At 42.6% G+C, this 26,524-nt stretch overlaps 1 protein-coding gene across 1 annotated transcript in view; it reads right to left on the bottom strand.

The window, feature by feature from the left end:
* Positions 1-2,714: 2,714 nt before the first annotated feature.
* Positions 2,715-26,524, bottom strand: part of KL (klotho) — a 43,386-nt gene continuing 19,576 nt past the window's right edge. Inside the window, exons 2-5 of the mRNA XM_037012585.2 lie at positions 16,616-17,126; positions 15,627-15,895; positions 6,549-7,647; positions 2,715-5,443 (exon numbers count right to left, since the gene is read on the bottom strand). Of these exons, the coding sequence (XP_036868480.2) occupies positions 4,686-5,443; positions 6,549-7,647; positions 15,627-15,895; positions 16,616-17,126 (2,637 nt within the window). The 3' untranslated portion in view covers positions 2,715-4,685. The remainder of the gene's footprint in view (positions 5,444-6,548; positions 7,648-15,626; positions 15,896-16,615; positions 17,127-26,524) is intronic.

Genomic DNA, 26,524 nt, shown 5'->3' with positions numbered 1-26,524 from the left:
TCACGCTCTGACTACACCTGCGCGCCGTGGATCCTGGCCCTCGCGGGAATGGAATCTCTCATTCTGGGCGTTAAACTCTCTGCTGCTGCGCCCTCTGACTAAACTATTCCTCAAAAAGTTACCTTTCTATTGTCGATTAAGTAATCGTTAAGCTGTTTTGCTATGCTTACCTGTCTCTCCCAGCTGAACTCAAGTCTCAGCCTGCATTTCCAAAGCACCTCCGTTATAATGTCTAACTGTACAAAAGTTATAAAGTGCATGGTCATCACGCAAGGGAGCTGTTCGCCCCGGCCCTCCACCCTTAGCACTGGTCCTCTCTCACTCAAATGAGCCAGCCTGAGTGTAATGCTCAGCTGCAAAAATGAATTAGGACTGAGAAAAACTAGATATTTTTTGTTAAGCACAGACTTATCAAGAATCTGAAGGACTTGTTTCAACTTGTACACATAAGGCCCATACAGCCAAATGCATAAAAACATAATCGTTTGTGTTCTTCACAAAGTACTCAGGACTTTGACGAAAAAGTCACAAGGAAAAAATCCTAGTTCAAAGCAATTAAAAGTGTAAATACAAGCCATTATAACCCTATCATAAACCAAAAAGAAGATGCCCCCTAAAACGAAGTGTTTAAAGGGGCATCAGAAGGGAGAGCGATCAAGGAAAATATTCAACACAGCCATCGAGGTCAGCAAACCGCTTTTTCCCTCCGGTTGGCAAAGCCCTCCCGGCTCCCCCCTCCCCTCCTCCGGGCCCTCTGTTGCCCTGCACATGCCCAAATGTTACGTATCAAAATAATATAAATTGCTCCCCTTGCTGTGTCAGACCTTGGGAGATGACTCCCCTCTGAGCCCGCTGGTGTAAAATAAAAACCTCAACACTCCAAGGCCTCCAAGTGCTGCTTGGTTCTTCCGCCAGTGATCCAGTCCAGGTTTTCGAGTATTTTCTGTAACATTAAAATCATGCTTTTGAAGACTAATGACAAAGGCTATGCACACAATAAAAATTTATGAAGATACACAACTATGTACCATATGATCTGACTGTAAAATAAAATGCATAGGCTATGTTAATAGTGGCTACCTCAAGGTAATGAGATCACAGCTAATTTTTTTTATAAATGGTTTATGAGTTTTTTTTTTTTTACAATGAACATAAATTACTCATAATCAGAAAAATATATATACATAAAATAAGCTATTATTCTCTAGTTTCCAATTTTAGTGAGTCCAATTTTTAAAAGAATACCATCTACAGCTTATCTTTCATGGAAAAAAAAATAACACCTCTAAAGATGATACCCAATACAGTACAGTATTTCATTATACACTATAACGCTGTGTCAGCAAGATTAGTTATGCCTGACATGACAGTGGTTTATCTTGCCTGATATGATATTAGCTTATCTATAAAACAAACATCGGGACCATCTCCAACTCCAGTATAATAGAAAGACTGCTCTGTCTGAAAATCAGCAAGATTTATTTAAGGGACATTAAAGGTTAAGACCTAATTAGCCCTCCCTAGATATCAGTAGCATGCTTCAGTGTAAAATTTCAAAGCAAATCTTGTTCAAAGTTAGTTCCACAGAAGTAGCAGCAAAAATATAAAATGGGCCTCAACAATCACAGAAAGAAATCTTCCAGTGTTACCAGATCAAATATTTCTGACCCTATTAAGAATTTTTAAAACTGAATTCAAAGAAAATATGGTACATTCTAAAGACCAGAAAGTGGAGTCCCTGTTCATGGGGTGAGTTACTATTTTGCTCATATTTTCTCAGGGAAAGTCACATCATTCATTCTGAGATGTGTTCTAAAATAAAAGGGTTTCTAAACAAATCATAATGTTGGTCATAAGTAACTGTTCTTTCCCCCTCCCCCCAAGAGTCACTGCAGTGGAATGCATTTCGCCATCGGTTTACGCTTCTTGAAGAACCCAACTGTACCTGGCTCGTGTTTATTTTCCTGCAAACATTTAAAGTCCTCTCTGTGCCGGCCCATGAAAGGCCCCAGTGACACAAAGCCTTAAGAGACCCAGGGTTTAATGGGCACCTCGAGAGTCACATAAAACAAAGTTCTAAAATTTTTTCTACTAAGTAGATCATTGGCCAGATATGTAAATCAATGTTAGCAGCATTTGATGGAAACTCTGCTTTTAAAAGGAACGTTCCAGCCTAGGGCCCTCTGTCATCTCACCTATATTCTGCCATCTTCTTTTTCAAGAGAAACTTGGCTCAACAGAGACCGTTAGGCGTATCATGGCAATTGAGAGATGGTTGCTTGGCACTTAATTTCTTATTCTAATATTTGCAATTATTACTTCAATATAAACATTGCATTTAGGAATGGGTACAGATAAAAAATATTCCTAACCTTGTCATTCAATTTCTGTTAAAAGTATTACAAAGTGGGCTCCATTTCTTATGCCTTTGTTACAGAATGTGTTGCAGAAATAATGGCCCCTGTCAGTTTCCTGGTCATGCCCCAAAAAGAACAAGTCCAGGCACTACTCACATTATTCAATATTTTACAGTCACCTATACTTGTTTCAAAATCTCCTCCATAGGCCACAAATCAGAGAGATGAAATCTACAGTTTCCTGACACTGAGAAGTGCAAATGGTTAACAGCTGATGTGTGTGCATCATTATTTTGAAATAAATGAATAGGAAAATGTGCTTCTTCGCCTTTTTTTCATGCTTTAAACTACTTCGCCTTTTTTTCATGCTTTAAAATGTTTATTAAATGCTTATTTAATTTTTACAATAACTGTGAGGTAGATTCTATTATTGTGCTTATTGATGGCTGGACAAATTAAAACAAAAAAAGTTATATCATCTGCCAACTGTCAAACAGTACCTAAGTGGCAGTCTGTTTCTAACCAGTGCTTTTAACCACTCTATTTAGCCGTATGTATCCCATATAACCTTTGCCTCTAAGGGATATAGCAAACCAAAAGTGTGCATTATTTGTAGGCCCTGAAAGTCTTAATGGGACACAGCCTAGCTTATTCATCTGTGTACTGTCCACGGCTGCTTTCAAGCTTGTATGGCAGAACTGAGTGGTTTTGACAGAGACCCTACAGCCCTTAAAGCTAAAATATTTACTATTCTGGCCATTTACAGAAAGAAGTTGCCAACTCCTGCTGTAGAGTCATAGTTAGGCCTCGTCAAAGCAGTTCCTTTGAGTGAGAACATTTTCCAAGCACCTGAAGGTATGTTTGCACAGGCCTGTGTGTGCTGGCATGAGACAGGCCCATATGCATCTGAACTTAGCTTCAAACTGATGTCACACATTACAAGGGACCTTAGAGTCTTCTGTGAATAGGGGCACCAAGAACCAAGAGGTACACTATACCTAAGTTAGGAGAAGAGCTAATACTAGCCTTTTGACTCTTTTTAAAAATTAGCTTAATGAAATAGGTGTAATGAATTCTAGAAGAGACTTAAAATTGACGTTACATCATTCTGAGGTTAAATAAAATATTCAGTCAAAGAATTAACTGCAGAGCCTAGAAATAGCCAATGGGCATGGGAATAAATGCCCACTCAGAATCACGGAGCTTTGCATTTTATTTAAAGAGCAAATGACTGTGGCAGGTGACTCTTGCCTGTAGCCTGTTTGCTGCATGTATGTTCAAAAGATTATAAGGCAGTAGGACTTTACCTGCAGATGATCAGAGCCAGTTTACAACTGAGCTGAACTAACCCAGGGAACTGTCAAATTTTTACTTCAGGTAAGTTTTGCAATGGTGTGACAATAATTTCAAAAGGCTTGAGTGGAAGAAATATCCATGTTTTTCTCTTCTCAATTTTTAAAATAGGAGATATAAAATGAGCACACAAAAAAAAACCATTGACCATGAACTATGTCTTTTAGGCTCATACAGATTATTTGACGTGGCACCAGAAGGATGTTCTGGGAACACGAGTTACCCGTGCAAGCCTGTAATTGCCTCCCATTAGCAAAGCACAGGGTAACATATGGGCTGCCCTGAGCCCACAGGACAATGAATGACACTCACATTTATTTTCAATGAACTTCCAAGAGATGCTTTGTCATACTTCACTGTGAACTCATGTTCCTTCAGGGCTAAGTGCACTATCACGGTACTGTCACCCTACATTGCTATAACTAAAATTTCATTTTTGTATCATATCATGTTTTATATTGATTACATTAATCCTGTCTTAGATTTATTTGTAGGTCATTACATAACATCTGTCGTATTATCTTAGTTCCTATTTTTTACCACAGTGGCTCTTCCCAGATATATTAACTCTTTTATTCAGCAAACATCCTTTGAAGTTATATATTATAACTCAATGCATCAAGCTCCCTTAAATATCTACAATGAGCAAAATAAACTCTCTCTTTTAAAAAGCTGAGGATGTTGTACATAAACGCAGTGAATTCTCTTAACGCAAAGAGAGCGTGTGCTTTGCATTTCCTGCTGCATCACACAGGACTCTGCAGACCCCGAGACGTGTCACAGCGGCCAATGGCACGGGCAGTCCCCAGCGGCGTTTTCTTTTCCTTTGTGTATACAGTCGGCAAGTGTGACGATTGGACTTGACAGCTTCAGTTTGGAACAGAGGAAACCTGGCTCTTTGGACCGACTTCTGGTTCTGGTACTAAAGTTCAGACACTTGAATAAATGACCATGGAGGAAAATAAGGCACTTTCTTTAGACTGATTCCAATACCAGGTCTGGAGCGCTGGGGACTCTTGGGGCCAAGTTCTGCAGGGTCGCGACCTCCCGGCTGGGGAGCCGCGCCCCGGGGACGGGCGGCGCGGGCACGGCACCCCGGGCCGGCTGCTCGGGCCGCCCGGCGGGGCCCCCGTGGGGCAGCCGCGCCCCGGCCCCGTCGGGGACAGAGCCCCTCCGCGGCCCTGGGGGCGCGCGGGCCCCGCCGGGACGCCGGCTGCCCCCGAGCCGGGACCGGCTCCCAGCGCCGCGGCGCCCCCCGGGCAGCAGGTCGCCGGCCTGCCCGCGCCCCCTCCCCGGGCGCTGCGGGCCCCGCGCGGCGGCCCGGCCGGCGCCCCCTGGCGGCCTCCAGGCGTCGGGCTCCCCCGCGGGCGCCGAGGGCACACGGACTGGGGCGGCGGCCGCGCGCCACCCCCTGCCTTTCCTATAGTAGTAAAAAATAAGAGAAAGAGAAATAACAAAAGCGAAAGGTAGAAAAGCCAGGAAAGCCAGTAGAGACTTCCGGGTGTGAAAAAAGCTGCAGTGGGCGCACAGGGTGAACTCCTCCGGACAAAATCTGCGCAGCGTTTCAGGACCTGGGAAGCCATTGTCGTCAATGATTTTCCTGTAATGCTTCATGGAGGGTTTGGGCTCAAACTGATTTGCAGCGTAACGGAAGAAGCCGAACTTCGGGGCCGTGCGATCACTAAATGAATAAGCAAAGTATCCACGAAGATTGATACCATCCAACGTATAGGCTAGAAAAACAAAAGGACGGGAGAAGAGTTATTAAAATATTTTGCACACAATATTTTACTTTTCTACAATCTTGGTGCATCAGGGAAAATTTCAATACCATTTAATAAAACTTCGGACTCAATTAGATTTCATCAGGAAAGGCTTCTTTTAGGTGAATAGGCAAAAAGGCAAACATCAAGACAAATAGCGAACTACATTTACCATAGTAGTTTTTTTTCATAGCTAAACCCACGTGATGTACTTGGGTTAAATCTCCATGTCCACAGCAAACTAAGTGTCCATCAGCAGAGGAATGCATAAAGATGTGGCTCATATACACAATAGAATACTATTCAGCCATAAGACACAAACAAATCCTACCATTTGCAACAACATGGATGGAGCTAGAGGGTATTATGCTCAGTGAAATAAGCCAGGCAGAGAAAGACAAGTACCAAATGATTTCTCTCATTTGTGGAGTACAACAATGAAGCAAAACCGAAGGAACAAAACAGCAGCAGACACAGACTCCAAGAAGGGACTGGCGATTACCAAAGGGGAGGGGTAGAGGGGTGGGGGAGGGAAGGAGAAGGGGATTGAGGGTATTATGATTAGTACACATAGTGTGGCCGGGATCATGGGGAAGACAGCGTAACACAGAGAAGACAAGTAGTGACTCTGTGGCATCTTACTACACTGATGGACAGTGACTGCAGTGGGGTATGAGAGGGCTCGATAATATGGGGAGGGGGGGGTAGTAACCACATTGTTTTTCATGTGAAAGCTTCATAAGAGTGTATATCAGTAATATATTAATTAAAAAATTGTACAAAAAAAAAATCTCCATGTCCATGAAGCAGGCAAGGCTGCTAGGAAGCCATCTGAGATGCAGGACAAGACAGTCCATGCTTATCTAAGCCCCAAGTAGATGCTTCGGAGTTTCAGTCTTCCCCTTTTAGCTGACCTCCTTTATCCCTGGGGAAATACCAGCTTTTCGATGGCAAGGAATGGCTAGCACATGGCACTGAGGATGCCAGTGAGTGTGTCTACTTGAGACTTTCTATCAGGCGTCACGCCCTCGGGTGACAGAGCCTTCCAGGCCCAGCTGTTTCAGGGGCTCCTTACCTTTCAGAGCCTCGTTGACATAATTCTGCGTGTAATACACCCTCAGCTTGTCGTGGGCTGCCTGTGGGTCATCATCGATGCCATTGGACAGCACGTACACGGGCAGGTCTCCGTACTTCAGCTTTAGCCAGCTCAGCACCCTCCGCAAGCCCCAGGGAACTACTGCCACCTGGCTGGGAGAGTTGAGCCAGGTGCTGTCGGTCATTTCCTGCACTTGTAGGTAGTCGTTATACTTGACTGGGTCTTCTTTCTCCCAATCTACAAGGATGGTGGTGTAATGGCTCAGGGCCAAAAAGTCAAAGGAACCCCGGATTAGCTTTTTTTCATCTTCAGTGAAATACGGTAGAAGGAAATTTCTTTGGTTCAGCCACTCCCTCATCACCTGGGGATAATCTCCGGAACCAAAAATGGGTTCGGCCAGCCAGCCAATGTCAAATTCCAAAACCCTTTCTGCCACTTCTTTGTCCTTTTGGGAGAAAGGGCAGGCCGGCTCTATCCAGTCGGCCTGCAAGGCTATGGATATCTTACCCTTCTGAGTGCGCCTGAACTTCTCATCGTACAGGCGCCAGGCTAACGCATGGGCCTTCAGAAGATTGTGCCCTGCGCTGTAGGTCATGTTCCAAGTGGACGGCTCGCCTATTGTGACCCAAAACTTGACGTGGCGGCCAAGACCTTTAAAGCACAGTCCGGCATACTCCGCAAAGGCCAGGGCGGTGTGGGGATTCTCCCAGGCGCCGTGCGTGGCCAGGGGCCGTGGCAGCTCCTGGTGCAGGGCAGCGGGTCGCCACAGGGCCACCACGGGCGTGATGTTGGCACGCAGGAGCTCACTGACCACGCAGCGGTAGTAGCGCAGGACCGTGCGGTTCACCTGGGACTGGTTACCTAGCGGCAGGATCAGAGCCCAGTCCAAGGAGAAGTGAAAATGGGAAACATGCATCTGCTGGAGTAAGGAAATCTGGGGTCCGATGGCCGCAAAGTCAATGCAGTAGGACTTCCTCCTCTTGGTCACGACCCCATCCACCCTAATAAACCTCTTACTGTGGTGCACATCCCACAGGTAAACATTCTGGTCCGTAAACTGAGACAGAGTGGTGTCCACCTAGGAGGAGCAGAGCAGGCATTAGCTGGCCCTGCGCCAGTCCTGCAAGAAGTAACGCAACGCAATTCTTTCAGCGAAACTAACAAGCAAGAAGGGCAAAAATGGAAGCCTAGATTTCTAGCTGACGGGTTAAGCTCTTTTTCATAAATGGTGAGTTCCTGAAGAGAACATCCCACTTTTTGTAATGCCCATTTCTTTTACCTATAGTTTTCTCTAACTCTTGAACTGTTCAGCAAGAAATCTGGATTTTTGAGGTCACTTCAGATGACAAACGTTTATGATTCTCACACATCTCTGGTCAGCATTAAGCAAGCAGAAGACATTTGCACAGTTTTTTTTTTAATGTAAGACATCACTAATGAACTAGAAAAGAAGAACAAATGAGGTCCAAAGTCAGTAGAAGGAGGGACATAATAAAGATTAGAGCAGAAATAAATAAAATCAAGAAGAAAGAAACAATAAAATCAATGAAAGCAAGAGCTGGTTCTTTGAGAAAATAAACAAAATAGATAAACCCCTAGCCAGACTTATCAAGAAAAAAAGAGAGTCTACTCACATAAACAGAATCAGAAATGAGAAAGGAAAAATCACTACGGACACCACAGAATTACAAAGAATTATTAGAGAATATTATGAAAAATTATATGCTAACAAACTCGATAACCTAGAAGAAATGGACAACTTTCTAGAAAAATACAACCTTCCAAGGCTGACCCAGAAAGAAACAGAAAATCTGAACAGACCAATTACCAGCAAAGAAATTGAACTGGTAATCAAAAAACTACCTAAGAATAAACATCTGTCCAGATGGCTTCACTGCTGAATTTTATCAAACATTTAGTGAAGACCTAATGCCCATCCTCCTTAAAGTTTTCCAAAGAGTAGAAGAGGAGGGAATACTCCCAAACTCATTCTATGAGGCCAGCATCACTCTAATACCAAAACCAGGCAAAGACCCCACATAAAAAGAAAACTACAGACCAATATCCCTGATGAACATAGATGCAAAAATACTCAACAAAATATTAGCGAACCGAATTCAAAAATACATCAAAAAGATCATCCATCATGATCAAGTAGGATTTATTCCAGGGACGCAAGGATGGTACAACATTCGAAAATCCATCAACATCATCCACCACATCAACAAAAAAGAAGGACAAAAACCACATGATCATCTCCATAGATGCTGAAAAGCATTTAATAAAATTCAACATCCATTCATGATAAAAACTCTCAATAAAATGGGTATAGAGGGCAAGTACTTCAACATAATAAAGGCCATATATGACAAACCCATAGCCAACATTACATTTAACAGTGAGAAGTTGAAAGCTTTTCCTTTAAGATCAGGAACAAGACAAGGATGCCCACTCTCCCCGCTTCTATCCAACATAGTACTGGAGGTCCTAGCCATGGCAATCAGACAACACAAAGAAATAAAAGGCATCCAGGTTGTCAAGGAATAAGTCAAACTGTCCCTGTTTGCAGATGACATGATATTGTACATAAAAAACCCTAAAGAATCTACTCCAAAACTACTAGATCTAATATCTGAATTCAGCAAAGTTGTGGGATACAAAATTAATACACAGAAATCTGTTGCATTCCTGTACACTAACGATGAACTAGAAGAAAGAGAAATCAGGAAAACAATTCCATTCACAGTTGCATCAAAAAGGATAAAATACCTAGGAATAAACCTAACCAAGGAAGTGAAAGACCTATACTCTGAAAACTACAAGATACTCATGAGAGAAATTAAAGAAGACACCAATAAATGGAAACACATTCCATGCTCATGGATAGGAAGAATTAATATTGTCAAAATGGCCATCCTGCCTAAAGCAATCTACAGATTCAATGCAATTCCTATCAAAATACCAACAGCAGTCTTCAATCAATTAAAGCAAATAGTTCTAAAATTCATATGTAACAACAAAAGACCCCAAATAGCCAAAGCAATCCTGAGAAGGAAGAATAACGCTGGGGGGATTATACTCCCCAACTTCAAGCTCTACTACAAAGCCACAATTTGGTACTGGCACAAGAACAGACCCATAGACCAATGGAACAGACGAGAGAGCCCTGATATAAACCCAACCATACCTAGGAATAAACCTAACCAAGGAAGTGAAAGACCTATACTCTGAAAACTCTGTGAATTAATATATGACAAAGGAGCCATGGACATACAATGGGGAAATGACAGCCTCTTCAACAGCTGGTGTTGGCAAAACTGGACAGCTACATGCAAGAAAATGAAACTGGATTATTGTTTAACCCCATACACAAAAGTAAACTCAAAATGAATCAAAGAACTGAATGTAAGTGATGAAACCATAAAACTCTTAGAAGACAACATAGGCAAAAATCTCCTGAATATAAGCATGAGCAACTTCTTCATGAACACATCTCCTCGAGCAAGGGAAACAAAAGCAAAAATGAACTCATGGGACTACATCAAACTAAAAAGTTTCTGTATGGTAAAGGACACCATCAACAGAACAAAGAGGCACCCTACAGTATGGGAGAATATATTTGTATATGACATATCTGACAAGGGGTTACAATCCAAAATATATAAGGAACTCAGATGCCTCAACACCCAAAAAGCAAATAACCTGATTAAAAATGGGCAGAGGATATGAAGAGACAATTCTCCAAAGAAGAAATTCAGATGGCCGACAGACACATGAAAAGATGCTCCACATCACTAATCATCAGGGAAATGCAAATTAAAACCACATTGTGATATTACCTCACACCTGTTAGGATGGCCAGCATTGAAAAGACTAAGAACAACAAATGTTGGTGAGGATGCGGAAAAAGGGGAACCCTCCTACACTGCTGGTGGGAATGTCAGCTAGTTCAACCATTGTGGAAACCAATATGGAGGTTCCTCAAAAAACTAAAAACAGAAATACCATTTGCCCTAGGAATCCCACTCCTTGGAATTTACCCAAAGAATACAATTTCTCAGACCCAAAAAGACATGCACCCCTATGTTTATCGCAGCACTACTTACAATAGCCCAGATATGGAAGCAACCTAAGTGTCCATGAGTAGATGAATGGATAAAGAAGATATGGTACGTATACACAATGGAATACTATTCAGCCATTAAGAAAGAAACAAATCCTACCATTTGCAACAACATGGATGGAGCTAGGGGGTATTATGCTCAGTGAAACAAGCCAAGCAGAGAAAGACAAGTACCAAATGATTTCCCTCATTTGTGGAGTATAAAAACGAAGCAAAACTGAAGGAACAAAATAGCAGCAGAATCACAGACTCCAAGAAGGGACTGGTGGTTACCAAAGGGGAGGGGTGTGGGAAGGCGGATGGGGAGGGAGGGAGAAGGGGATTGAGGGGTATTATGTTTAGTACACATGGTGTGGGGATCATGGGGAGAACAGTGTAGCACAGAGAAGGCAAACAGTGAATCTGTGGCATCTTGCTGCACTGATGGACAGTGACTGCATTGGGGTCTGGGTGGGGACTTGATAATATGGTAAATGTAGTAACCACATTGTTTTTTCATGTGAAACCGTCATAAGAGTGTATATCAATAATACCTTAATAAAAAATTTTTAAAAATAAAAAAAGACAGCACTAATGATACGAGACTTTGCTTTTTAAATAGGAAAAGATAAAGCTGAAAATCTGTGTTAATCAGAAAATGAAATTATATTTAAAGTTAAATCATGCTTCTTAAAATCAGATTCTAAATTGGGGTTTCCTGTGGGTAGAGGACGTGCGAATTAAGTCTAAGTATTGCCTTTTACTGGCTTCAGTGTGCACGACAGAATTCAACAGATTCAACCCGGCTGATGGGAGAACGTGATAGAGACTGGAAATAGAGGCAGTATAGTCTTCCACCCAGAATGGGATATTTTACAAGAGTTTAAAATTTTTTTAAATTATTTTTCTGGAATGATCATGACAATAATGGTTCTCAGTCATCTGACATATAAGCCTCCAAAATGAGACTAAATGTTGAGGAAATGGGAACACAGTGAAAAATCAAAATCAGACAATCCTCCCTCTACATGTAACCTGGGTGGGGGTGGGGTGCACACTGAAGGTTCTGCTGCCCAAGGACCTGCTGCCTAAGCTAGTTTTCTCCTCAGAAATAACCAGGCTTGAGCAGGTTCATTGGTTTGGCCCCCTTTATAAAGCGGGGGTCAGACACACCCGCCCCGGGGCTCCAGCAGAGGTCTCACTGCATTTTACAGGCCTGTTGCAAGTGAGCTGCTGTTTCTCTTCTGGGGTCAGTGCTGTTTATAAAGGAAAGTAATAAAAGCCAGCGTATCAGAGGGAAATTGCTTTTTCTGGAGAATTGTCCCTTATAGATCACCCACGAATGCATTTCCCCTAATTCTGTGGGAATGCTGTCAGAACTATTTTTCTAGCGAGATGCACCCACAAATCATGTCTCCTCGCCTTTCCGAGAGAAAAATATTTGCAGGCTCTTTTGAAAGTGTTTATAGCTTGAAGGAATTCTCTGAGTTATTTTTCTAGAGCTCTGAGTTGACTAAATTTGTAAGCTTTCTGCCATCACTGTTCTAAAACAACAGCTTTTATTCAGTCCATTTAAAAACAAATACGAGCAACTAAACTGTAATTGCTGGGGAAAATCTATTTCCCAAAAATACAGAACATTTAGAACTGAGTATTTAGGTTAAATTCTATCTAACTTCCATTAATTCATTGACTTATTTCTTAATAAAAAATGAAATAATAAAATTGAACTTCTTAGAAGAAATGAGTATAAAGTATGTATTTAGTGTATGATGGAAGGAACTTTCTCCTAACAGCAGCCAATGTTAAAGAAGCCCTAAGTCCCCAGTATGCAACAATTTCTGTACCTATATTTACTATGAGCATTAGTGGTTATGGGAAAATGAACCTATCAGCTGGGAAATTAGGTCCAATTGCAGTGACAATCCGTGTAATAAGCCTACGGTCAGACGTCAAACATCGGACAGGCGGCGTGCTTAATGGGATAGTCTCTCTAAAGTTTTTCAGGTGAAATGTATGCTTCATTAATATAAGAGTTTGAAATACTAGCCAGGAGGGAAAAGATAAATATTAATGGTTTAAAAATCACTTCTCAGGACGTTCATACTATATATTAAAAGTAGAGAAGACTTCTTGTAAACTAAAGCATACATATACACTCCTCAGAACTGCCCTAGGAAAAACTTGTTTCACTGTGTCAGTCAGGAAGTTGGCTTGGGAAAGGGCACTGCCAACATAATACCAGGCTCAAGGTGGAAAGCAGGAAGAATAAAATAGAAGTTGCAGCGTTTTCCCACTAGAGCTTCTGGAGAAGCTCACATCCACCGTGCGTTTGGGAGTGATGTAAGTTGGGGTTTCATTGGTTCTGCGTAGGAGAGGTCTGGGGGTCCCTGCTGGGTGGAGGGGTGATCCTGAGCTGAGAGGCAAAACCACAGTGCAGTCTAAGAGCAAAGGTCTGGGGCTGACAAAGGGCTGGTATTAGAACAAATTCTAAAACAACTGCTGCTAAGGAGCCCAAAAAGAACTCTCTCCCCATCTCCCTCCCTCTTCACTGCCTTACTTGCTGCGTCTGACCTGAGCTTCTCTTCTCTCTTGAGGAAACAGGATGCATTCTGCAAAATTCCTCCGTCCTTACCAGTTCTCAAGGCAAACATGGTGCTTGGATGGGGAGCGGAGCGGGGGAGAAAGCCCCCCTCCAACGTCCCGCTCTTCCCTGTGTGGACACCGTCGGCACAGCAATCCTGGCACACAGTTTTCTTCAGCAAGGGCTCAACTGAGAATGACCTGCCAGGCTTGGGCTGCTGTCCCAGATCAGGGCAGAGCAGGAGCCCTCAGTGACGAGGGGCCCAGGGCCCAGCAGGGCATGGGGCATGGCAGAAGGTCAAGAGAGAAGACAAGGGCCAGGGACCAAACTCCCCAGACGCAAATAAAGGAAGGAGGGACCACGGAGGGATCTCCCTCCTTCCTTCCATCTCCCTCACAAGCACTTCTGCCCCTTCAGATCCGACTTGAACGCACTGTGGATCCCACTTGCAGGAAAATTAGGAGAGGGAGGCTCCAAACAGCAGTGAGCCAGGGGAGAAGACAAGACAGAGGGAGGGAGACCCAGGCGGCACAGGACGGGGCTGAGGGCTGCTGTCATGCTCAGCCAGCCTGGCTGACGCAGCGCCCCTTGGTCGTCCAAGTGAAAGAAAGGCATTAAAACAGAGTCTGCCCTAAAAGTACCTGGAGTTCTGAAAAAAACATAAGAATAATGCAACCAGCAAAAAAAAAGGTATTAAGGATGATGTTCATTTATTTCCTTATGAGTGGGAGATTTCAATTTGTTATGTACAAGTAGACAGCAACCCGGTTCGACCAGAGGGTCTTTCCTCAGACCCAAGCATTCTTCCAAACACTTCTTTTGAACTGAAGGGTACCAGAAAATACAGCCCAAAATATGACCATAGGAATTTGGGGCATGGCACCCCAAAACATGCCCTTCACTATGTTGATCATTTTGAACTGCAGGCACTTGAAAAACAGCAAGTGCATGGAGAGGCTGTCTGTGAACTCTCCTCATCTGCCTACAGACAGGTCCCTCCAACAGGGACTCAGTTGCCATCAGTCCCCTCCCTGGGTGTCTCATCAACCAGGGAAGACTGACTCTTGTCACAGGAGAGGAGATGAGAAGTCAACCGCACAGCCAGGCACACGCTGTCCCTCCCATCCCTCCCATCTATTCTTCTGAGGGCCCCCCATCCGCCTTTCCTAAATATCATTTACTCTCTCCTTAGAGATTTGTATCCCTGCCTCCCTTTTCCCTTAAGATGGAATTTAAGCCTGAATTTTAAGCCACCTGGGGGGTTATCCATTTTTTTCTCTGAGCATCTCCCTGCATAAATGAGGTAGACATGTAATAAACTTCTGTTTGTCTTGTTAATCTGGTTTTATTACAAGGTTCTCAGCTAAGAACTCAAAAGGGTAGAGAGGAAGTCTTTTTTGCTCCCCTACAGAACCGGTGAATTAGCTAAAAGCACCCAACATGCCAAATCCCATTGCTTGTCTATGGATACTGACCTTCCTCTATTTCTATTTTCTCACTCAGACTGTTCAGCAACATCTCAGCACCACGCTGCTCACTTACTACCACACCCTGTCCACCCTATCCTGTTATTCGTGCACCCATCACTGCGCCTAAATAGACTCCTTGGAAAACAGGGGTCATCTTTCTCGTCTCAGTGTGCTCTGCCCACACCACACTGAGCACGTCAACGAACAACGGGCTTCGTACATGCTGAGCCTCCAATACGTGCTTACCAAGTATTCAGTCAAACTCTAGAAAGCAAATCCCTTTAAAATTGGGAGAATTAAAAGTAATATTGAGGACTCACTAAGTAGTAGGTGCTCAATAAATACCGGGTGACCATTTTGCAGAACTTCCTTATCATTTCAGTGACCATTGCTGAAATGACACTCCAAGCAGTGAATCATTGCAGCAAGCGTTTTCATTCTCAAGGTATTTCCACAAGCTTGGGAGTCCACAGTTATGCCCTGGGAGGGCTCTGCCTGTTGTTCCTGCCTTAATCTCATCTCAGCCCCTCAACTGAGATCTCAGATACATTTGGAAGTCCTGTGTTATACCTTGCTTAGGGAAGAACTCAACTGCTTTAAAAAGGATTGAACAGCACTGTCTTAAAAAGAGTATTTTATCTTTTTACTATCTTATCAGATCTTAGATTCCTGTCTTTTTCATTTGTTCCCCTTTGGAGCTGATTTAAAACGTAAGAGGAAGCTAGGACGATTTTTGAAGAGAAGGATGCAGCATTCAAAACTGTGCCCTGAGTGAGCTCGTTCAGGAACTGTGTTTAGCCCAAAGCATGGACAGTGTGCCAGGCAGCCTAAAAAGGAAGCACTGCTTACTAGCGACAGGGCTTGGCGACACACTGCTGATGGGTCTCGTCGGGCTCGCTTACCTCAAGGTAGTTGTCAACAACTCCCCAGGCAAAGTCACAGGCAAATGTGCCCTCGAGGGGTTGACTTTCAGGTAGAAGAGGGAAGCCGTTTTTCTCTATCAGCTTTTGGTAGAACAAGGCTGAAGACTTCGGCAACAACTTCTTATCCTGGCTTAGAAAGTCGATGTAGAAGAGTCCACGTCTGATGCTGTAGCCTCTGTGCCACTCGAAGCCATCCACGAGAGACCACGCCGTGTACCCGATGACATCCACGCCGTCCAGCCTGATGGCTGCAAAGGGAAGATGGTGCAAGAGCAACGTGCTTCAGGAGGGCTTTACTATTTAAGGAAATGAAGTACGTATCATGCGTATTGTTTGGTAAGCCAATGACCTTTCTTACTGACAAAGGCTCTAATCGAACCTAGATAACTCTGCAAATTAATGTCTTCACAAATGGCCTTATCCCCAATAACTTTTTACTTGGATTTCCCTTATTTCCAGGGGTACTCTTCCAGCCTGAGAAGACGTCGTGTTCCACTTTCTACCCTAAGCACGTCAGCATTGTGCCTGATGAAATAAATGAATAAAGTTTTTAAAAGCACGAACTATTTATTATCTTCTCCAGAAAATGCTGATATGCCTTGTTCCTTAAAAAGTGTTTTTATTCAGTACAAGCGATAAAGAACCCAGGAACATATATATACAGAGACCTAGATATCCTAGGAGTTACTTAATCCTTAACATAATCTAAAATCTACAGTAGTAACCCTGAAAGCAGAGTAATTTCACACATTATAACCCAGTCTCTCATTTACAAAATAAACTTTAAAAATTAAGTTCCTCAAGGCCCCAGATGAGAAAGGCGTGATGCAAATCCATTCAACTATTGCCACAATAAATTTCTACATGACAATTAGAAACTAATTGACATCGTTTATCACAGATCATCTTAAAGATTTTTTCCTTCGGTGTCTTTTGGTAGGAAATAAGAATTTTAGCCTCAGTCCTACCTTTTAAAGTTTCCATTATGAATTTTTTGAGGTAATACATATGTTTGGCATCCTCCCGCTTAGTGGTCCCGGAAACAAACCAGCCATTTTCCACAATAAATATTTGGGGGTGGTTATATTCCAGGTCAATCCAGGAGAGGAGCTGCCTCAGGCTGGGGGATTCCAGCTGGCGGAACTTCATGTGAGGGTCCAACAGCTGAAAACTCAAGGTTGGTCCGAAAGAAAGGGCAAAAAAGTCGGCTGTTCCCTTGATGAACTTTTTCTCAGATTCAGTAAAATCAGGCAGAAGAGACGAAAGATTATTCTTCATACTCTCAGGATAGTCGCCATCAATAAATATGGGTTTGGCAAACCAGCCTAGCACAAAGTCAAGAGATTTTTGACATTCTTTGATGCTGTGGTCTGTCATTCCTCGAGGACTAATCCAGTGAGAGCTCAGGGCGATGGACACTTGGCCTCCCTGAGTGGGACGGAAAGACGCATTGTAGAGATGCCAGATTTTGGCATGAGCCTATGAAGAGAAAAACCACCGTCAATCTATCTCTGATTGGGAGGGAAATTAGAATATGTATTTGAATCCCAACTGTAGTTGATATCTGTTTCTCATCAAGCCTAACCTAATGGCCAATCCCACAATGTAAAAGTCACTTGGAACCAATAAATTATTTCAGAGGTGGGTCAGCCACGGTGAGCTGCTACCAGACAGGAATTATTTCCATTGTTTTTCAGCGGCCAGTGGAAAATGTGCATTTCTTGGGTTGAATGTGTAGTGATTATTCACACTCTGAAAAGTTAATAGAGTAAGAATTTGTTATAATATCTTACTGCTTAATTGACTTTGGATTATGTACTTTTTAATTACTAGGCTTCGTGAAAAGAAAGAGTCCTGCATCTGTGATCACACCAGGAATTTCTAAATAGGATTATATTTTTTATCCTAAGAGACTGGGAGTTTTGAAGTTGGCTCAAGCTGCTGGGAGCCAATTTAATATTTTGCATTCATCTCCCATAGCTAAAATTCTAACACCTGTTCTCACAATCTTTGTTCTTCTCTAAGGAGAATCAGTGCAATAAATTAATGAAGCAACCTTAATATCTAACCTTGGCCCGCCCTCCAGAATTCTGGGACAATGCTGGCTTCCCAGGGGGCCCAGAGTACAAGGTACAAGCCAAGAGCAAAAGTCGCCTACGTACAGCTTTGAGGAGATCAGTTGTCCATAGTTAGTCAGCACTCGGCTGGGAGTTTCCTACAGCAATGAAACAGGCTTTGCTTCCATAAAACCAACTTTATAAAATCTTACTGACTTCTGGTATCTTGTTTTCATTTGTTCCCTCTTTATTTACAAACAAGAGTGAGCATTATAGCTTTGTCCTTCCTCCCTTATTTGAATCATATTTCGCTTTGCTTTTGAATTCCTTGATTTACACTCCCTATTTTTCTACAAACACCAGGGCTGTTTATCAGCCATCTACTCACCCCAGATATCTTCCTTGAAAACTCTACTGCAATTCTGTTTGATTCAGACTCCCCAGAATGATCATGCCAGTTTTCATTCCACTCCCTGGGCCTTCAGGAGCACTTTCAATCCATAAGCCAAAGATCCTCACATCTCCTCCTAAATATTCTACTCTTGGTTCATGTCAGCATCCCAGAATGGCGTCATCACCATTCTTGCAAGTTCAGCCAAGCATTTCAATGGAAAAAAATAATTTATGTCTAACTTTTCTTTTTAGTTTCTTAGTAAATATCTACCATGCTTCATTTCACTGAGTGCATTTTTTCATAACCTGAAGCAGCTATCTCTATGCTAAGAAGAAAATGGAGAATAAAATCTTGATCAGAATAGTGGCATTTGCACATGTGATTCAAGAAACCGAGGCTTAATCGTGCTACGCTGCTAGCTTAGTGATGTCTCCTGCTTTTCTTTATCTTCCTCATTTATACCACCCTCTCTCTTTCTTTCCCATTGACAAGATGTTTTAACAGTTTAACAGAAAAGAAAGGGAACCGTCCAGGCTAGTACTCAGGATGCTGGACGATGGGATTTTCCTAATTTGACCCAACTGAGATCTACACTCTTATCCTGAATCTGACAGACGTACCTCTACAGGACATGTGCAACAATGTGGACTGCAGGGGTCAGGCAGGAATGACAGCAACTCAACAGCTCCCTAAGCTGGGTCAGTTTTTCAAGTAGCTGAAGGGTCATACCATAGAATTGTCTGTGATCATGGGCCATTCTTCAAACCCTAAGTACTTTGACATGGCTTAGTGGACGTTTGGTGAGAACAGGAATGATGTGGGCTGTGCAGAAATGCACGTGTGGTCTTTGAAGTCAGGAGAAACTCCTGCTCTGTCACTTTTTTGTGTGCCTTTGGCCACATTACTTAACCTGGGCAGGTGAGACTAACTTCCTTGTGTCTCTCACAGGGCTGTTACGAGGATTAAATGAGAAAATGTATGTAAAACAACCAATACAGAGTTTGCACATTGCAAGGTCTCTATGAATGCTTATTCCTTCTCTCCTTAAAGAATGGGCAGGCCAAGAAGGAAAACACAGCAGGTAGAAAAAACACCACCTGCTAAGGAATTCAGCCCAACAGCAGCAAGGTGATGTACACATAGGACCTGATGTTTGGATTAGGAGACACCTGGGTTTGGACCCCAACCCCTCTCCCCTCTGCCAGCGTGACCCTCAGTTAGTAACTTTGTACAGATGGGAGTAGCATATACTCTCCTGTACAGACATTGTAAGGATTAAATGATAGGATGCAAGTGAAAGTGATTATATTAGAGAACTGAATTGGTAGCATTGGGAAGTGTAATGGTTAATTTTATGTGTCAACTTGACTGGGCTACAGGACTCCAGAGAGCCGGTAAAACTTCTGTGGAGAATTTAGCTAAGCTACTCATGTTATTGCTGCCTCAGCATCTGTTTTTCAATGGATAGCCAAGCAGCCAGCCAGGACCTTAACCTGACACTAGCCCCACATGCAATGCCCTGCCCTAGACAGCAGCCTGCAGAGTCCCAAGCAACTGTAGGTTCTTGATCTGACCTCACCAACAGCCCTCATGAGCAGTCCCCCTGCCTCCCAGCACCTGTATGCCTTAAGGGCACCTTGGATAAGGGCCCTGGGGGGCTTACCAAAACCCCTCTTTAGGGTCTAATTTGACCAATCTGGTCTTAGCCCAGCACCCCCAAAGCACTCCATCCACAAACCCTAATAAGGCAGGTCTCCCAGGTGCTCTCTCTCTGTCCATCTTCTGCCTCAACCTCCCCATTTGGACCCTCAAGGCCGTGTACTTCCTCCAGGACCTGTGGGCAGCAACCTTCTCTATTTCAGTTTCTTTTGTGGTCTGTTGTTGAACCAAGGCTCACTATGCCGCATGGTGTGCTCCACTTAACAAATGTTAATTTAATAACAAAACCACAACATTATTTCTGAGTGTGCCTACGAGAGTATTTCTGGAAGAGATTAGTATGTGAGTTGGTAGATTGTGTAAAGAAGGTCACCCTCACCAATGTGGGTGGGCATCTCCCAATGCACTGAGGACCTAAACAGAACAAAAAGGAGAAGGAAGGGCGAACGTGCTCTCTGGCTGAGCTGGGACATCCACCTTCTCCTGCCGCTGGACGTTGGCTGTCCTGGCCCTCAGGACTCGGGGCTTGGACTGGGACGTGCTCAGCTGGCTCCCCTGATCCTCGGGCCTTTGGGTTCATATTAGGATGACACCACCTGCTTGCCTGGACCTCCGGCTTGTAGACTATGAGACGTCCGTTTCCATGAGATCTACATGACCCAATCCCTAAAAATAAATCTTTCTATATAGATATAGAGATAGATAGATAGATGATAGATAAATAGATAGATAGATGATAGATTAGATAGATAGATAGATAGATAGATAGATAGATAGATAGATAGATAGATAGATAGATAGAGATAGATAGACAGACAGACAGACACCCTCTTGGTTCTCTTTCTCTGGAGAACCCTAATACAGAAAGCACCTTAGATATCATTTGGCTTCTCAACTCACCCTACTGCAAAACCCTCCATTTGCTCTCTTATTTGACTGCACTCTACAGCAGCAGGCTTAGTGGTCCCCGGGCGCACAGCATCTTTTCCCCCAGCCCACCTGCCCCTCAGAGCTGCTCGTCCCTCCTCCGGGGGCCTCTGCGTCTCAGGCTCCTTCTCTGACATCATCACGCTAGGTAATGACGCCCCCGTGCCCAGACTGAGCCCCCTGAGGAGGTCCCTCACCCCTTCCCTGCCACGCAGAGGCTCTGCTGTCTGTTAAGCTAAACTGAACTCTACTTTATCACCTCTTCGTGAGACAGTTCTTTCCATTTTTAATGGTAGCTTTGAGTAATCAACCATTGTGAGCAAGGCGTAAGAGGGTCACCATTTAGGATGTTGCAATGACTAAGGATGATTAACAGGGAGACGGTTATGTACGGTTTTGCATCGCTTTCTAATTATGTCAGGTATGCTAATCCTATAAGCCTGCTATTTTAAGATTAGGATTTAATAAAGCTATTGACAAGGACTCAGGGAAATAATTAAGAATATGAGTAAGACTATTCATCTAAATAGTATGTCTAACAGCAAAATATTGAAAACAATTGAAATTTCCAATATTCAAATATTTATACCCATATATGTATGTTTTAATACCTTATGGCAGGACTAAAGGTCTACAATGACTCAGACAATATAAATGCAGAAGGGTGTCTATAAACAGACCGAAATGTTTCTAAAACACTAATTGAACAAAAAGTAGATCACAAATCACTAAGTAGAGTCAATAGCATTTCTATTACAAAATAGTATGTACACAAAGATCTAGAATGATTCATAACTTGTTAAAAGAGGCTTTATAGCAGGATTGTGGGTGGTATAATTCTCTTCATTTTGCTTTTCTATATTTTTTCATTTCCTACCATGTACATGCTTTGTAAGAAAGCTATTAAAATTCAAAAAAGGAAAATAGCTCTTAAGAGTTGATGACAGGCCCTGCTTGAACTGTCCATGATGTTTATTTGAAAGCTGTGGTCTAATTAACCCTGATTAATTGTTCTTTACCCTGCCCTACTGTTGCTGTCTCAGATCCCAAGTCCCAGGCACACTGACCCCTACATGCAGTTCTGAAATCCCCAGGCCTCCATGCTTCAAAACTCAGTTCAGACATCACCACCTCCAGGAAGCCTTCCCTGACCTTTTCCTCTCCCCACCCTTAAATGTCCATTCTGTGTGTCTCTACAGCTGGCTTATGTCAAAGACCTTAACCATATTAGGTTGCATTTGTTTAAGCATCTAGATTGTAGGTGTTTCAAAGGCATTCATTAGATCTTTCATCTCTCTAGTCTCAGACTCCAACAAAGTGCCTGGGGCAGAATAAGTATTTAATACACAGATATGGAGAGATGAAGGCTGGCAGTAAGAACCAGATCAAAGGGTCTGTGACAGAAGGAAACATTTTTCAGAGCAATGGCAAACTCATAAGATACCCTGGTTGTACTTTGTTCCTGAGACCTTGAAGGACAGAGAATGTTCAGTCACACACTATTAAAAAATAAATGAATTTAGATGTTAGCATGGCTGCTCTCTGAGAATAATACTGCATTGCTTCAAAATGCACTAATGATCCAGTTTGAGGCATAAGACTCGCTGGTGTGTAACATCCTTCTTACTTCTTTCCCAGCCTCAATGTAGATTTTGAAATCTAGGGTCTGAAAAATCTAGAAAAAAATAGATCTTGTATATCTTTCTACCAATCACCTAGTAGCACCAAAATCGGGAAGTCAAGCAAAATACTCTGAATTTCATGGCACATATAGACATTTTCTGTCTGGCTAAATTGTAAGCTCCTTGACACATAATATAGGTGGGTCACGGGGAAGGCAGCACAGCACGGAGAAGACAAGCAGTGACTCTATAGCATCTTACTGTGCTGTGGACAGTGACTGCAATGGGGTGTGGGGGGACTTGGTAACACGGGTGAATGTTGTAACCACAATGTTGCTCATGTGAAACCATCATAAGATTGTATATAAATGGCACCTTAATAAAAAACAAATTTGTAAGCTCCTTGTTATTTACCTACTTGTAAACCTTACAGAGACAACACATAGTTTCACACAAATAAGATATTTAAAATGGGAAGTGGGCCCCATTTCCACTCCAGCTTTCTGCCTTGGGTCATGTTCCAGATCTAGGTGAGAAAAATGAAGCCCAAGAAATACACAGCAGTTTTTGCTGAAATGTGAAGGCACAAGTCATTGATAAGGACTGCAGAAGCAGGTCACCATCTTGACAAAGGAAGGTTCCAGAACTCTGCACGGGGATTTCCTGAGGGTCCTTCGTAAATACGCATAAGGTGAGACTCCGTAGGGCCTAACAAAGAGCAGCTGCCACAGGTCTGAGAGCTGAATGCGAAAGGTTGTGCAGAGCTGAGACTGCAATTTAGGATAGCCACAGTAAACAGATGCAACTGAGCATTTCAGACATTCATCTGAAACCCAAAAAGCTCACAGCTGATGAGTAAAGACAAAACTGAACAGATCAGCTCTAACCAAGACTAAAGCCAAGCCTGGCAGGCCCAAGAGAATCCTTTGGTAATTTAACTGCTTGGCAGAACAAAATAGCACACCCTTTAAAGACAACACAAGCCAGACTGTGTCATGTATTATTTATATTGTCCAAGGTATAACAAAAAGAAATGATGACATCGAAACAGCAGGAAAATGAAAACATTAAATAAGAGGGGGAAAAGTACTCAAGAGAAACAGAAACCACAGCCAAGATGACTAAGAAGGATTTTAAGTTAGCTATCACAGATATGTTCAAGGATTTCAAGGAAAAGATAGATATCAAGAGTGACCAAATAGGGAATAGCAACAGAAAAATAGAGAAACAAATATTCTAGAACTGACAAGTAAAATATATAAAATGAAAGTGTTATTGAATGGGATTAACAATAGCAATTCATGATAGACAATATAAGGATGAAAAATATCATCTCTAAAGAAACCACAAAAATATATTCAAAGTTATACCTAAAACACCAGTAAGATAAGGAAAATTAAATACTAAAAAATTTGATTTACCCAAAAGAATGCATAAAGAAAGAAACAAAAAACTAATGGGACAAACAGAAAACAAACAGCAAGATGGTAAACATAAACCCCATTATATCAATAACTACTCAAATAAAAATGGACTAAATGTCCCAAAAGACAGATACTATCAAACTAGATTCTGAAAAATAAGTTTCAGTTACATTCTGTGTACAAGAAATACACTTTAAATATAAAGTCTCAGACAGACTGAAAGAAAAATGATGGAATAAGCTATATCATGAAGAAGAGATAACATGAAATAAAGCTGAGTAAGAAGACAGATGGTGGCAGGGATTGGGATGGGGGAGTACAGTTTAGATGCAAAAGGCTTCTTTGAGGATGCATGCTTGAAGAGAGATCATTATCAAGAAAGGATAAATGAAGGATGTAAATAAGATGTGTAGAGGGGACAGTCCGGGCAGAGGATCAGGCAAATGTAAAGAAAGATCTGTGGCCAGAAGGGAACATGGCCCATTGAAGGGAAAGCTAAGGGAATATCTCCTGTGACTGCTCAGACACAGTGAGCAGTTGCCAGTGATTGACAGGCGTGGGAGTTAAAAGGTCCGGCTGGGCCGCCCAAAACTGGGATGTGGAGCTCTCCCGGGGGTCAGGCTGAGATGGCAGCCTCGCTTCCTTCTCCCCTTCCCCGGTTCCACTCTCAAGCCCTTACTGACTTCTCCTGCAAGCACCTCCTTGCTTCTGGGGGGGCTGCACCAGATGGACCCGGCCTCGCCGAACCCAGCAAGGAGTTAGGATTTTATTCTAAATGAAAGTCACTAGATGGTTTAGCACCATGGTTAACAGCGTGGACCCCGCCAGACTGTTCTAATTCTGCACCGTTACTGGCTGGGTGACCTCGGACACAAAGTCTAACTCTCTGTGCCTCTGTTTCCTCATCTGTAAAAGAGGGACAACAGAGCCTTATGTTCACATCCTTATGAAGATTAAATAAATCGATACAAGGGAAACACTTGGAACTGTGACTAGCCAGGTGAGTTTATTATTCAAATGTGGTAGTAAACTAACTTGATCTATGATTTTTATAAGATCACTGGCTGCTTCGTGGTGAATAGACTCTGGGAGGGCAAGATGGAAGCAAGGAATTCAGTTGAGCAGCTACTGCCAGCAGCCCAGGCAAAAGATGATGTTAACTGGACCAATGGAGATGGTGAGAAGGAGCCAGTTAGGCCCTCACGGAAGGTGGAATCAACAGAACTTGCTAATGAATTAGATGTTACATATGACTAGGGAAGAGAAAAAAAGAATCAGAGAAATCAGAGAAACAAAGAAAGCAGAAAGTAAGGGATTGCAGAAGGGAAGTGAACAAGTCCTCTTTAGGACCTGGTTTGACATGTCAATAAAGATGCCTGGTTGGTGGCTGGGAATATGAGTCAAAAGCTGGAGAAGACATGGATGGCATCAACCATCACTCACATTTCAGAGGCAATGCTGAATGCACCACCTTTTGCTATTTTCCTTATATGTTTCTGTAAAAAATTGAGATGGAATCATTCTTAAAGGATTAATTTAATCCTACAAGCAATCTTAATTAAACTGACTGAGACCAATGGTTAAACAGCTGAAACACAGCCTTTAATATAAAATCACTCAAGCAGCTAATTTGTGTCTGCTCCCTACCCAAGAAGAGGTCTTGAGATGTTGTTTTAGTTCTAAATTAAAGGTCAAAGGACTAAACAGATTTCAGAGAGCACTGACGATTCCCTTTTCTCCCTTCTGGCAACCTTTCACCACAACTTCAAGAACAGTATCACGATTGCAAACTTAAAAGATGTGCTTAGAAGACTGCTACCTGTTCTGTTACACAAGGATGCCCGCCAACTAGCCTAATGTTCACATTAATGGACCAAGTTACTCCTCGTATTTCTACCAGCACAGCAACGTGGATTATAAACTGCATTACTTCAGAGAGAATTTCAAGCACAAAGCAGCATGTAATGAAGCACATAAATAAGTTCCCCCAAAGAATCATCATAACGGTTAGCCATACAAATAGCCATGAGTCTCTGTGTGCAGTTCCTCCAAAGTTACCCAGACCCGTGCCCAGGACCTCACATCCACTTCCTGACACACAATCAGACAAAAAATATGGAACTAGGCAGCAGCTAGGGTCCCTTGCCTTTATTTTGGACTTCTTAGCAAATGAAGTAGGTAGAATTTCTAGCTCAAGCACCGGCCTCCCACAAATGAACAGTACAGTTTCATACTGATCACCCCCTAACCTGGCTCTTTGACTACAGTCACATCAATTTCTTATTCCCCCTCACCCAGGGCTGTACCTTCCTTAGATGACAAACCACCAAACCTGAAATGACATTCTCTTTTTCCTCTATTATCTACATCCCCCTCTGCTTTCTGGTTTAGATTGGCATCTTCCAAGCAGTCCCTAATCAACCCACTACTAGTGCTATTTTCCCCAGTTACTCACTGAAAAAAATCTTACTCTTTTCAAATTCAGCTCAGTTCTCTTTTGGCTTCCCGGATGGATTTAGGTGTTTCTTTCCCACCACACTCCGAACATATTGTAGTTCGAGTCTATATCACAGTTCTTAACAGTTCTTCACAAATTGGTGCCCCTTCACCATGACTGTACACTCTTCGTCTGCAAGAGTTGAACTGAAACAACCTGAACATCTAACAATATTCACTTACTTATTATTAATTTGTTCTTTAAATCAAATATTTACTGAGTAGCTATTATGTGCCAGTCATCATTTTTAGAATCTCTGGAACAATCTAACACAGCGACAAGGATTAGTTGAAATAA

Source organism: Manis javanica, chromosome 1, assembly GCF_040802235.1.
Source record: "Manis javanica isolate MJ-LG chromosome 1, MJ_LKY, whole genome shotgun sequence".
NCBI classification, from domain to species: Eukaryota; Metazoa; Chordata; class Mammalia; order Pholidota; family Manidae; genus Manis; species Manis javanica.
The sequence above is the reverse complement of the archived record's forward strand: the minus strand, read 5'-3'. Positions and strand labels throughout refer to the sequence as shown.